This window comes from Mytilus californianus, unplaced genomic scaffold, assembly GCF_021869535.1.
Source record: "Mytilus californianus isolate M0D057914Y unplaced genomic scaffold, xbMytCali1.0.p SCAF_8, whole genome shotgun sequence".
Taxonomy (NCBI): Eukaryota; Metazoa; Mollusca; class Bivalvia; order Mytilida; family Mytilidae; genus Mytilus; species Mytilus californianus.
In genome coordinates, this window is record NW_026262734.1 from 108200438 (window position 1) to 108215098 (window position 14661).

Below are 14661 nucleotides of genomic sequence, written 5' to 3' on the forward strand. Positions count from 1 at the left end.
ATTTGTTTTATTGAACCAAACTGTTCAATTGGTCAGAAATTTGGTCAAAAAAAGTCATGAAGTGCAAGGTGATAAAATAAAGCATACTTAATACAATCCGATTAGACTTTTACTCCACTTTATTGATATTATGAATGAGACTTTCAGAATTTCTATGCATAGGATGATTGTAAATTTATGTCATTCGAAAGGTGATGGGTAGTAATTTTTGAATTGCTGAAAAAATGTCTAAATTTAAGTTTTGGAATTATTTCTTTTAAAATGGTGTTTTTCTATGCGTGCTACAAAGATTTCTTTAAATTAATCACTAATATACTTGATGAAATCAGAGACATATATTTACAGTTGCCAATCTCTGTGTGTATATGTCTCTGATGAAATATACATTAAACTTAAATATGTTTTCTTGAAGTGTGAAAGGGAGATAAGATAAGATCAATATTCCAAAAAAATCAATGATTTTTTATTATCATCCATTGAAACTATTAACAATGTATTGTAATTTCAAATATATTTTACTGAATATAACATGTTTTAATTCAAACAGTGTTGGATTCTTATGAATTTAGAAGACTTTTTTCAAAAGAAAAATTGTATGAAAGCTTAGTTTGGACATTTTTATAGCAATTAAAAAATTACTACCTAACGATCACCTTTGGAATGACAATTACAGTCATCCTATGCATAGAAATTCTGAAAGTCTCATTCATATCAATAAAGTGGAGTAAAGTGCAATAGGAGTGTAAGTATGCTTTATTTTATCACCTTGCACTTTCAGGACTTGACTGTGGTTTTCTACAGCAGTTTGTAAATTTTTCTGACCAGTTGAACATTTTGGTTTGATAAAACAAATTGTAATTTGGTTAGAATTTTGAAAAAAATGCAATTGGTAGAGAGAAACACTTACAGTCAAGTCACAGTAAAAAAAAACAAATTCTATCATTCAAAAATATTATAATTGCAACCAGTATTTTTGTGCAAAAATGAGTTTTTTTTTAATTTTGTGATTGCCTTGATAAGTAGATTTCAGAGACCCTTATTACCAACATCCTAATAAAGAAATGATGACCTGTAACACAAACCCTGGAATATCGTCTCAACAGGAACATAAATTTTCCGAGGACAGGACCTTTTTCCAACATAAATGAACTGTTATAATTATGGAAAATTGAAATCAGCATTATTGTAAAGTTTATTGATGGGTGTTTGTTTATCATAGAAGACTGATTATGACATCCTTACACTAAATACTGGTGGAATTGTTTACTGATGAACAATTAAGTCTTGGAAGACATGATGTATTCATTAGTTGTAATAGGCTTTTAATTAGCTTTCAGTAACTGAATACTTTGTTTGGTACTTTGTGTCTTTTGCATTGTTCTCGATAACTAGTGGTCATTTCGATTCTGACCACCAAAAATCAGGTAGGTCCACCAATTTTGAGTGTAGTTGTGGTCCTAATGTCCAACTAAAAGTTTGTAGTGCTTTTATTCTTTGTATATAGGCTGTCCTGTATTTGATATAGATCCAGATTACACTGTATATCAATATTTGATATGGAACTTTATAACTATTGTGCACATTGGCCTGATCTTATTTAAACCAACATGGAAGGAAATAACTGATACAGGACAACTAAATTTTCACTTGGACCACCAGAATTGCAGTCTTGGTGGTCCATATTGCCACTAAGCTGTAGACAGATTTTGAGAACTGTGTTTTGTCTTGTGTTCATGCCAAGAAATTTCCTCCGTTGAAATTTTGCAAACATCCCATAGAGCAAATTACACGGATGATTAATATTGACCATGTGGTACATGGCCGTGTTCTAAGCGACACGTACATGCAGGTCATAAATTAATTTGTTGAAATCAAATATTACTACTAATGGGTGCCGTAGGTGGTCCACCGGAGTTTTGAGCAAGGATTTCTTGGCATGGTTGGCATTTCTGTCGAGCCTGCGACTTTTGTCGCAGAAAGCTCGACATAGGGATAGTGACCGGTCGGTTGCTACGGCTGCGGCGGCGTTAGCTAACTTTTTAAAAGCTTTATATTTTAGAAGGTGGAAGACCTGGATGCTTCATACTTTGTATATAGATGCCTCATGTTACGAAGTTTCTGTCAGTCACATGTCCAATGTCCTTGACCTCATTTTCATGGTTCAGTGACTACTTAAAAAAAAGTTAAGATTTTTTGTAACGTTAAATTCTCTCTTATTATAAGTAATAGGATAACTGTATTTGGTATGTGCATACCTTACAAGGTCCTCATGCCCGACAGACAGTTTTCACTTGACCTCGACCTCATTTCATGGATCAGTGAACAAGGTTAAGTTTTGGTGGTCAAGTCCATATCTCAGATACTATAGGCAATAGGTCTAGTATATTCGGTGTATGGAAGGACTGTAAGGTGTACATGTCCTACTGGCAGTTGTCATTTGACCTTGACCTCATTTTCATGGTTCAGTGGTTATAGTTAAGTTTTTGTGTTTTGATCTGTTTTTCTTATACTGTATGCAATAGGTCTACTATATTTGGTGTATGGAATGATTGTAAGGTGTACATGTTTAGCTGGCAGGTTTCATCTGACCTTGACCTCATTTTCATGGTTCAGTGGTCAAAGTTAAGTTTTTGAGTTTTTGTCTTTTTTTCTAATACTATATGCAGTAGGTCAACTATATTTGGTTTATGGAAATATTTTTTTTATCTATATGTCGGTCGCACAGGTTTTATTTGACCTTGCCCTCATTTTCACGATTCATTGCTCAGTGCTAAGTTTTTGTGTTATGGTCTGTCTTAAACTATAAGCAATAGGTCAACTATATTTGTTGTATGGAAGAATTGTTAGCTGTACATGTCTGCCTGGCATGGTTCATCTGACCTTGACCTCATTTTAATGGTTCATTGGTCAATGTTTAGTTTTTTGGTTAATGTTAAGTTTATGTGACAGTTGTGATAAAGCTTTATATTTAGGACTATCAACATAATATCATAATATCAATGATTAATAAAGAAGGCGAGACATTTCAAGGTGTGCACTCTTGTTTTCTTTTGTGTTGATCTGAGGAGTCAAGCCTTTTCAACTGATATTTAGTTTGTTTGTATGTGAGAAACATGTTTTAACTTCGCAACATTCATGATATATCACCATTCATATGAACTTACCAGCCTTTACTTTTATTGCTAAATTTTATGTGAATGGTGGATAAGTAGCTAATATTGATATTAAAGTTTTTGGTTTGACTAACTATGGATCTAACCCATGACCTCCAGCACTTTAGGGAAGAACACCGAGGCACCTTCCCTTGGTTAGTCATTAAAGGTTATTTTAAAGTCTGTTAATGTGTAAAGGCATCATACTCAATCAGTGACTCAAGTATGATGATCGCATATGCACTACAAATTATGTCAAAATCATATAGATTTTACAAACACTTACAGAACTATTTTGGCTGTATAAGAATTCAAACTTGTGACGGATGTAGACTGTTATAAATACTTTGGTTGCCATGACCCTCGCAAATGAAACAAGGCTGACATAAACATTGGAATTATTGCCATGAAATAAACAGTTATGCTATCCTCATTCCCATGGGAACAAACTGTGCTTCTCTTCTTGACTTGTTCCTTTATTCATATGAGGCCGACTTCATACAGGAGCTTATTAGGGAGAATGAAAAGAATCTTAACATTATCCTTTAACTTCACATTCCGCTATAAAGATGATGTCCTCTCACTAAATAATTCAAAGTTTAGGGACTATGTTGAACGCATCTACCCCATCGAACTTGAAATAAAGGATACAATAGATAGTCAAGTCTCCCTTATATCATGACTTACAACATTCCAGCAGTGCCTGAGTATGGAATATATATCTCTCAGTTGATATGATATTTCAGAGCTTGCATTTCCATTTTCCAGTTCAGTATTTTTGTGATTTTACTTTTACCTATATTGATTTCCTAGATAAAGGGTTGCTGTTTACAAAGCAGCTACTGAATCAAGAGTTCCATTGTTGAAGTTGAAATCATCCTTCGCAAATTTTACACTCCATCACGAGTTGGATGACCGTTATCGATTATTTTTTTCACAGATGACAACAGATATGTTCCAATTTTGTAACCACAATCCCTTCCTCTTTTACTCAAAGTTTAACTTTAGAATTAGACTTATAACCATGTTTTTACTTACATGAACAACACGACCATCGCCACATCATCTGCTTACCCTTCAGGAGCGCCTGAGATCAACCCAATTTTGTGGTGGGTTTCGTATTACGCAGTCTTTAGTACGAATGTTGTGTTTTGTGTAGTTGTTTTTCATTGTTTTGCCATGGCATTGTCAGTTTGTTTTCGACTTTTTTTATTGCCCCTTTGGTTTCTTCACCTCTCTTTTATGACAACAAAATAGAATTATGCCAAACTTTATCACATACATAACTTAATGGTGATGAAAAAACGAAATTCATAAAGTGATTTTTTTCACTAACATATGGTTGAAACCACTGCTGGAAATGACTGGAGTCTCTTAGGGGTATTATCAGCTCAGTAATCAGAGCTTTGGTAAATTGTGCTAACATGATATTTCCAGTTACTTATGTAAGAAAATATCTTAAAAAACTAAGATTTTATCTCCCTCTGGCAAAGTTAACCATTGATGAATAACAGGCTATATTCTTTGTATGTCCCTTTTGGTCATTTAGATCCTAAAGGAGTTCAAATCTTAGTTTTTGCAGGGAACGCAGGAAGGGATTTGTTGGTGAATACATGATCCTCGAATCTGCTTAAGCCAAACAGATGTAGGACATAAACATTGGAATTATTGTCAAGTGATAAAATAAGATTTTAACTGCCTCAGGCAAAGTTGACCATTGATGAATTAAGCTATTCTTTGAACCGTTATGTCCCTTTCGGTTATTTAGATCATGTGAGAGTTTGAACTATAGTTTTTGCTGGTAACGCAAGAAGGAATTTGTTGGTGAATACATGATCCTCATATCTGCTAAAGCCAAACAGATGTAGGAAACTGGTATCAAATGGTACCAGTCTAATGTATGGAAGTAATGAAGATGGTTGGTTAATACCTGATCCTCATATCTATAAAGGCCAAAAAGTTGATGGAAATGATTACAAGTCTACACCCAAAAAAAATGACTGATATGGGAACCAGTCTGAAACAACGAATTAAAAAAAAAGGAAACAGTGTAAGGCTATTTTATGGTTACTATGTTCATAAATAAGCAAGATATAGCAGCATTTAAATTATTTTTATCACAGTTTTACTTGGTTATGATTTATGAGATATCAACAATGACATAATAAATATTTTTCTCTTTATAACAAAAAATATAACAATAAATCTATAAAATTCTGGATTTCAAAATCCTAACAAATACATATATGCAACGATACAATGGTTAACACCACAGCAGGTTTTTATTTTATGACGTTACAATATCCCCCCTGTTAAAGAAATAATGTCCTGTTGGAGGTTCTACAGATGTGTTGGAAATACATGTCATACATGAGCTGTAAGAGGTCATAATAATGTAATAAAGTAATACTTTATTCATTATTTAACACAGAAAATTACTATGAAAGCTGGAAATATTTTAAAATTGTTAAATGTATGATAAAAAAAGAAAAAAAGTATCTATACTTGTAATTTCTAGTAAACAAATCATCATCAATTTTGCAGTCAGAGTTTTCCCATCTTTGAAGTAAGTGAATTTTTGTATATCTTCTCTCAGACCTTTTGCTCACTAGTTAAGTTTGTTAGAAGCAGTTTTCTTTGCTATGATATATTCGTTCATAATCAGACAATAAGATTTATTTCAACACAGAATTTGTAGCAGTATTAAAATCACCTACATAACACATTTCATAAATTCTATCCCTTGTTCATAAACCCTTAATGAAATACTTATGAAATAAAAAAAAAATATGTTAACCATGCTTACAGGACCTTGCATACCAAGTCTTGTAACAGACACTGCAGAGGTAAACTGGATGGCATTTTAATATATAAAACGGTCACAATTTCATAATAGATAGATTACAATGCAAAAATGTATCCAGTTATATGAAGTTTTCCCCACTCATCAACAAATTAAATACAAAACAATAGAATATTTTTTAAAGGTCAAATTAAAAATATATATAAATGTATATAAAAATTGCAATACCTACTATAGCAGGAACTGAATGAAAAATGTTCCTACATCTTACATGTCTTAATCCATTCCCTTGTGGCAATAGACATGATAGAAATGCTAAAATTACAAATGCAGATTTCACCATCTTGCTTCATCTATACACATTATTATGGTACAGGAAAATAAAAAATGTCAGATAATATGTTGATGGATTTCAATTTTTGAGTTTGTGGATAAATAATTAGTGGATGGAATTTTTTATAAATGTATCAAACTTTGTTTGAAAAAAATTATTGGTAAATACGCATTTAGTTGGGTATTAAATTTATGGTTTTTAATAAGCAGAAAATCCTAAAAAAACAGACTATTAATTTCCCTCAATAGGAGACAAACTCCAAATTGGAGTATTAATGTTTTGTTTGTTGCTGTTTTTAATGCCACTCTCAGCACTCTTGGCTAAATCATGGCATTTTTTGCTGAGGAAGCAGAAGTACCACAAAAGAACCACCGACTTTCCACAGGGAATAAAAATTTTTAGTTAATTAAGATAAGTGTCAATTATTGTAAGGTTCTATATCAATTCCACAGACGATAACAACTATCCAGGAAATGTGTTAGAATATACAAATATTAATATAGCTTTCAATTGGTTGTTTCACTTATAATACTGCGTGAATGAACACACTATTTTTGCAGACACAAAATGGTCTATATTAAAAAAAAAATTTCAATAGTACCTCTATTTTTTCTGGAGTATAAAATATGTTATAAATGTTCAATAAACTTCCATAACTTATAATCATTCATAACATGTATGATGTTTTATTAAAAAACAGGCGCCTGACTTTCAAATTTAACTTTTTTATGTCAAACATTTAACATAGTTTACTTAAAAATCGTAAACAGACAAATGAAAATTACTTAAATAAATAGCAGAATAGTAATAAAAATATAAAGACTTCCAATCATTCACACAATTACAATCTTTCTGTTCTCATTGTTTGAGAAACTAAAACTGAATCTTGCTATAAACAAAGCACTAAGAACTCACAGGCAGGCAACCCATTTCTGAATTCTTATCTCATGGTTCAAGCCATAAATATGTTTCCGAAAAATATCACATGGCTGGCACAATATCCAATCATATTTCAGATAAGTATAAAATGCAAATTTAGTACCGTCAATAAAATATGCAAATTTTTCCTGTATACTTCTGTGAATAATTTGCATAGCACATCCAGTTCAGTATTAAGTCATTTCTTCACTTTTTATCACATGATTAATTCAATACATCCAATGAACTTCTTTGGATTATATCACATGATAAGTGAATTATCCAATCAATCAACTGACTGAAATCCAGTCACATGAGTACACCGAGTTTATGATTGCTGTAATGTGATTGGTTAATATCACTGTTGTGGTCATCGGTGTACAGAATGCATGGATGTCTGTGAACCATATACTGACCGTGTTCGAGCGTTCACAAGGTGATGGTGGTTGATTTGTCCCTCTATGTCATAAAGTTCTTGTTTTAATTTTTCATTAATATTTTTTATAGTGTCTGAAAAAGAAAGATAAATGAAGATTGAAATCACCCAACCGTGACAATGTTCCAATATATTCTAATTCTTAATAGATTCACATATTTAAATTGTAGATTTTCTCGAAATTACTGCAGAACATGGCCAAAAAAGTATAATCTATTTATATTCACCCCCAAAAATATAAATTTCTTAAACATTACCCAATAAACCCATTTTGAGATAAAAACTCTTTCATATTTTATTCAGTTTAATATATGTTATAAGGAATTAATCTCTAATCTGAAAAGAAAAAGTCCAAGTATAAAGGAGTAATGGTTCACTAACTTGTAATTTTGGCCCTAAAATATTTTAACTGTGATAACATTGTGAAATTTACAACGTATATGTTAATGTCCTATTGTTTCAGTTAAAGATGTTCAAATTCTGCTCGAGATTTAAAATTCGATAATAATAACTATCTGAATTGGATAAATATAATAATCCACTGGTACCAATGTAAGACTGTATATTTATATAATCCACTCAGGTACCAATGTAAGACTGTATATTTATATAATCCACTGGTACCAATGTAAGACTGTATATTTATATAATCCATTGGTACCAATGTAAGACTGTATATTTATATAATCCACTCATGTACCAATGTAAGACTGTATATTTATATAATCCACTGGTACCAATGTAAGACTATATATTTACATACCTGCTGTAGATGATTGGGAAGAACGACGACTATCTGTCAGCCTCATTGGGGATTCTAAAATAAAAACAAAAACAAAAAGTTTCAGTGAAAAGTTAAAATAAAATTAGCGGCAGATATAATTCTATACAGTTTGTTCATCTCTGACCTTTCTTTGACATTGTGTAAACATTTATTCTGGTCATTCGTTTGTTATCAGCTGATGGAAATATACATGTAGTCTTCAATTTCATTGCATTTCAAAATCTATAAATATGAGAACTCCAAGAACTGTGGATTCATTGTTATTATGGGTACTCATTTTCAGGGGTAAACATGATCTGTGAATTTAAATGTTCGACAAAACAAAAATTTCTATAATAGAAAAAACAAAGATAAGGGGTATCCATCCATGACACAAAATCAGTACATGCACAGCAAAAACACACAAAAAGCAAAGGAACCGTGCTTTTATTGCTGTTCTTCATCTCAAAGTCACAGTGAGGCCTTCAACACGGCGCAAAAAAACTCTCATCTCACTACAATTTTAAAAATTTAAGACTTGAATGCAGAATAAGTCAAAAACACTTAAATCAACTATTTCTAAGAAAATTAATTTTTATTATATAAAGAAATGTACTGAAATTGGTTTTATAAAAAAACATATGAATCCACAGTAAAATAAATTGCTCTTCATTAATGAGGACCTGAATAGGGGGGGTCCTTCATTTCTATATTCTTATATTTCTATTTTTTTGGTCCATTTTTCTTTATTCTTTATATTTTTTTGCCATTATTCTCTATTCTGTAAACCCCCATCTACACTCTCATTAATGTAGACTTGGTATTAAGAAGTTGGATTATTCAGCACTACCTATATTGTGCTTAAGCTTCATGCTACTGTGTACGAGTATGTATGGTGCATGACAACTACCAACCTTTCTGTTCCCTATCGCAATGCAGACACATAATTTACTCATTTTCCTTGTGTTTATAATACACCCTGATTCTTGAACTGGTGTGCACTCACAATTTATGCAAACCCATCACCAAGATTCTTAAGATGACCATTACTTCATAAACACAAATTTTCTAGTTTCAATAAAACATCTTATCCATGATTTATTCACATTCATAACTTTAAAATGGCATTTGAGTTCTAGATTGAAATGTACCTTTTTATTATCATGACTTTCTAGTGAATGTCCTTCAAAATGTTTATGTTAATAATGAGAACAGAATTCTTTATATATCTTATATATTTCTAAATTCAACATTTATGACACATGTATTCTTTTAATAAAAATACTAGTACCATCACAAGATTTTTTCAATCATATTCACGTGATCTAATAATCTAAATTGATAGTGTGCAGATATTGCAATTGTATGCCAAAACCTTATATGTGTTATGCTTATCAAAATATACAAAACACAGTTACCTCCCCTGTCTGTTTTCTCCTTTTGTCAGATCCTAAGGTATAAATTTGAACAGTATGTCAAAATTTATGCTTAATTCCAAATCCAATTTTTTTTTTTTTATCAAATTTGAAGATGTACTAGATGGAATTTAAGTGCACATTTCTTCTAAATTTAAATATGTATTGAGAGTGTTAAACAGAGTCTGTACTTTATAAAGATATTCTAAAGCACCTATATAATGCAGATAAAATAAAATCTATTATTACATTGGTTGCAATGAATTACATTGATTTCCCAGTGAAATAAAAACCGATAATTTCACATGTGAAATAAACGTGGTTATTTCACTCCTCTGACGTCATACAACAATAGGCGTTGTCATGACATCGGATCAAAATAAATTGTGAATGCTTAGAAAAAGATATAGTTCCTTACATATTCTAGTTTAATTTCAGAAAAAAGACCATTTGCCAATGTAATAAAAAGAATAACTAATCAAAGAATTCAAATATCGAAAAATATTCAACTCATGACCGAACAACACTGATAATAAACTCATGTGCTACGCGCGTTTGTGAATTAATGTGTTGTTTGGTCACTCGTTGAATATTTTTCTCTATTTGAATTCTTCGATTAGTTATTCTATAATAATCAGATATATATTGAAGGTATGCACTTCTTCATATATTTCCTATTTATGTTCTTTTTTCTTTTATACTATAAAATTTATCTACTATCTAAAATGTTATTACATACTGAAGGGAAAAAAAACCATTTCAATTCATTCAAAATTCAAGATAAGGAGCTTTTTAACATGATATTCACATAGCATGTAACAATAAAATTCTCTGCAGGGTGTAGAGCTTGATACGACCACAGTTAGGGCAAGTATGGACATTACATTTAAGCTTGATACAGCTCTGAATTTGGATTGTGATTAAATATTTGACACAGCATAGGTTTTGACAAGACACAGAATGAATGTGGTCAAAGAACTGAAAAATTTGAAATTGGACATTTACCTATTATGATCCAATATCCAAAATCTAAATACATGGTAAGATTCAGCCTATCCAAGAACACCAAGAATTTAATTTGTTTATCTATTAATGGACAATATTAGCTAAGTTTTTAAAGGGATTCACTTCATCAAAAAATATGTATATATATAGCATTCTGAAAATTAATTTATACAGAATAACAAACAAAACTACAACAAAATTCTTCAAAAATTTAACAAAATAATGAAAGTAACAATTTCCAAAATATCATTCATCATTAATACAATGTCTTCAAAAAAATCTTTAAAACTTACCTTTCATCATTTTCCAAAATATCTAATAATGAACAGTAAATTTCAAACTATATTTATATATAGTTTCTTCTCTAAAATTTGATGCAATATCATTTTTTTAACTATGAATCTACTAACAATTTCTATTAATTGTGCAATACAGCTCTGAATTTGGATTGTGATTAAATAGTTGACATATCATAGCTTATTGACACAGATTGAATGTGGTCTAAGAACTTAAAAATTTGAAATTGGACATTTACCTCACATGGTACAATATTCAAAGTCAGCATATCAAAGAACCCCATACATTCAATTTTTGTTAAAATCAAACAAAGTTTAATTTTGAACCCCGATTTGGACCAGCTTTAAAACTAGGCACAAAATAAAAAATCAGTATTCAATGTTTAGGTTCAGCATATCAAAGAACCCATTGAATTCATTTTTTGTAAAAATCAAACTAAGTTTAATTTTGGACCCTTTGGACCTTAGTGGGACCAATTTGAAAACCGGGCCCAAGATCAAAAATCTAAATACACAGTTAGATTCAGCATATCAAAGTACTCCAAGAATGTTTTCGTACGACGAAAATAAAAAAATATTTTTGCCATACCATTAATGAATCGGTCAATGCAGAATATTGTCACAAATTCAGAAGCTTGTGTAATCATATATAATATCCAACTAAACACAATATTCACACGAAGCCATGGAAATACCCTGCTTAAAAGTAGATATCCTTGCTTTCGATATTTTTCAAGATTTCAAAATATAGTTGTATGATTTTTTCCTACAGAGGTTAAATTCACACATAGAACCATACATGTGCCATTCTTATGTTAATATTGTAGATTTGTACAGGCAATATGATAGGGGTGTTTTTTCATGCATTTCAAGTGATCTTTAAATAAGCAAAAAATAAACCACCCTGTTGAAAAATTTCAGGTTTACAGTAAATTACTGCCACATCATCTATTTAACATGCAATGTACTATATATACAGTTCAAACATGTCCACTAAACTGAAGCAATCAAACTCAACAAATATATACACTAGCTACAAATCTCAATAAGTCAAAAATCATATCATTTCTTTTTTAAATGAATACAAAACTAGAAAAATGCACAAAGGATCCCAACAACAAAGAAATTTATAGTCAAAATCAAAACAGTGTTTCTAATGTTCAAAAAATCTTGAAATATTATTTATCACACATCACATTAGTCATACTATGAAAAATCCTAGAATAAAAGATTTAAAAAATTATACCTTATTTACCTTTTTTTTTTTTTATTCTAGTTTACGAAATAAACAAATAAGAAATTTCTTATTTAATAAAAATAATGATATGAGTATATATATATAGAGAGAGTTTCCCTATCTCTTGCAATGAATCTGTTGAAGTTTTTAAAGAAACTGATAAACATTAAAAGTTTGATCACAAGGATTTGAGGCAGCTAAACCCTGCAGATCTAAAAAATCTGTCTAAATAAGCCAAATCTAACAATACACATGCACCATTCCAACTCACACAGATACGAGAACGATGAGAATGAAGTAGCTGCTCGCAAGTCACCAATGCTATTATATTTCTCTCGCTTCAATCTATGTAAATACTGCCTTCGTGAGTGTATTAGTACATATGTCTGATCGACTGTCGGAATGGCAGGCAGATTAACATGTGTCAGAGAATCTAATACAAGTAGGAAATTCATATCATCATTTTTTTTATAATATGACTGTTCTAGTCAAAGTAATTTTTATAATATGACTGTTTTAGTCAATGAAATTTTTATAATTTGACTGTTTCAGTCAATGTAATTTTTTATAATATGACTGTTTTAGTCAATGTAATTTTTATATAATATGACTGTTTTAGTCAATGTAATTTTTATAATTTGACTGTTTTAGTCAATGTAATTTTTATAATATGACTGTTTTAGTCAATGTATTTTTATAATTTGACTGTTTTGGTCAAATGTTATTTTTTTTTAAATTCTGTTTGTATGGATTTTTTTATAATAAAACTGTTACTGCTTTACTGTTGTTTGTCTTTTGATATTTTTTCATGTTTAGCCATGGAATTTTCAGTTTGTTTTCGACTAATGAGTTTTCATGTCCGTTTGGTATCTTTCATCTCACTTTTATATTTATTTTTAAATGACTACTGTAACAAGGAAATCTCCATTCCATATTTTTCCTTTATAAGTGGTTACCTTAACTCACTTAGCATTCATGCTAGCAAATATTGATAAATATTTGAAAACTTAAATCATTTTTCAAGACACCAATATCAAGATCAAATTAATTGAAAAAAGTTCCAAAAGAAGTATTTATCCAAAATATTTCTTAATAAAAATCAAATTAGTGAACTCACCCTTGCTCTAAGGGATGTTACAATAAGGCATAATGGATGATTTTAAATATTTTTTCGAAGTATGTTCCAACAGAAAACCCCTACATTTAAATATACAACAGACAATTTTCTCTGTATACTTAAAATTCTCCTGAATTCTTTTAAGTGTTTAACTGTTGTGTGTATTCCTTTCTTTGCCTAACATATTCTTCTCTACTTTTCTTTCTATTAAGAATGTACTAGATCTGTCTAAGCCTTTTTGTAGTGAAAAAAAAAACCCTAAGATTGCAAATATTTTCTTTTTAGCAATAGTTAAAAGCACTGAGTATAATTATAGAAAGCAATCCAGTCCCCATCTAATTATCTTGTTCTTTGAGACTGTCTGGCAACATGAAAGTTATAAGCAGAGTTAATCCCCTTACCTTGTCTCATTCCACCATTTTGTATTGGAGGTCGTCCCCTTGGAGACATGTAACCTTCTTCCACATAGCCGTTCTGTAAATGTTCTGGAGGTCTGAAAATACAAAAAAAAGTGATCCTTGTATCTTTAAATTATGATGAAAAATTAGCCCAAAAAACGTCTTCATTGATTTTGCACCATTTTTTCTTTTGTTTTTATAACTTTTGCTTCATTTTAAAACATTACCTTTTGCTTTCAACCTTCCCACACTACACACACGCAATAATGACTTATATGCTTATCAATTGTAATATCATTTCATTTCTAGGAGCAAAAATATCATTGTATAATAATTAACATTAACATAATTTTAATAAAGGGTTAAAACAACTTAAAGGGGGTTAACATATAGAGATAAAGAGTGGAAGATGTATATCCAGGATTTTAGTGCCCGCGTGATTCCAACAAAAATAAAATTTTGACATTTTTAAAGAAAAAAAAATATGTTTTTCTTCTTTAAGGGGTGTTTTCCCGCCTATATCTTCCACTGACGGGGACAAGTAGGCAGAAACATATCAAGCAGTTGTGATGATCTCATGATATGTTTAAACAGCCAGTGAAGAAGGATATCAGGTTGTTAATGACTAAGTTGGACATGTGAGAGAGTAACTACAGTTGAGCTGTTTACATCAAGGATTCAGACAGCCTATTATGTGATGGTTAAGGTTTTCCACAAATGGCAGACATAAGAAGGGCGACATAGTTTGCCTGGTTGACTGGTAGAAGAAGAGTGCAAAAGGTGAGAA

At 30.7% G+C, this 14661-nt stretch overlaps 1 protein-coding gene across 6 annotated transcripts in view; it reads right to left on the reverse strand.

Moving 5' to 3' along the window:
- Nucleotides 1-5249: 5249 nt before the first annotated feature.
- Nucleotides 5250-14661, reverse strand: part of LOC127711506 (kinesin-like protein KIF12) — a 70527-nt gene continuing 61115 nt past the window's right edge. For 4 of the 6 annotated variants that reach the window (XM_052217585.1, XM_052217583.1, XM_052217584.1 and 1 more), the window contains 2 exons: nt 13878-13969; nt 12461-12792 (listed from right to left, as the gene is read on the reverse strand). In XM_052217585.1, coding sequence (XP_052073545.1) covers nt 12572-12792; nt 13878-13969 — 313 coding nt within the window. In that variant the 3' untranslated portion in view covers nt 12461-12571. Of the gene's footprint in view, nt 7718-8406; nt 8461-9824; nt 9857-12460; nt 12793-13877; nt 13970-14661 lie in introns of those variants that run through there. The other 2 variants (XM_052217582.1, XM_052217581.1) reach the window with 2 other exon arrangements.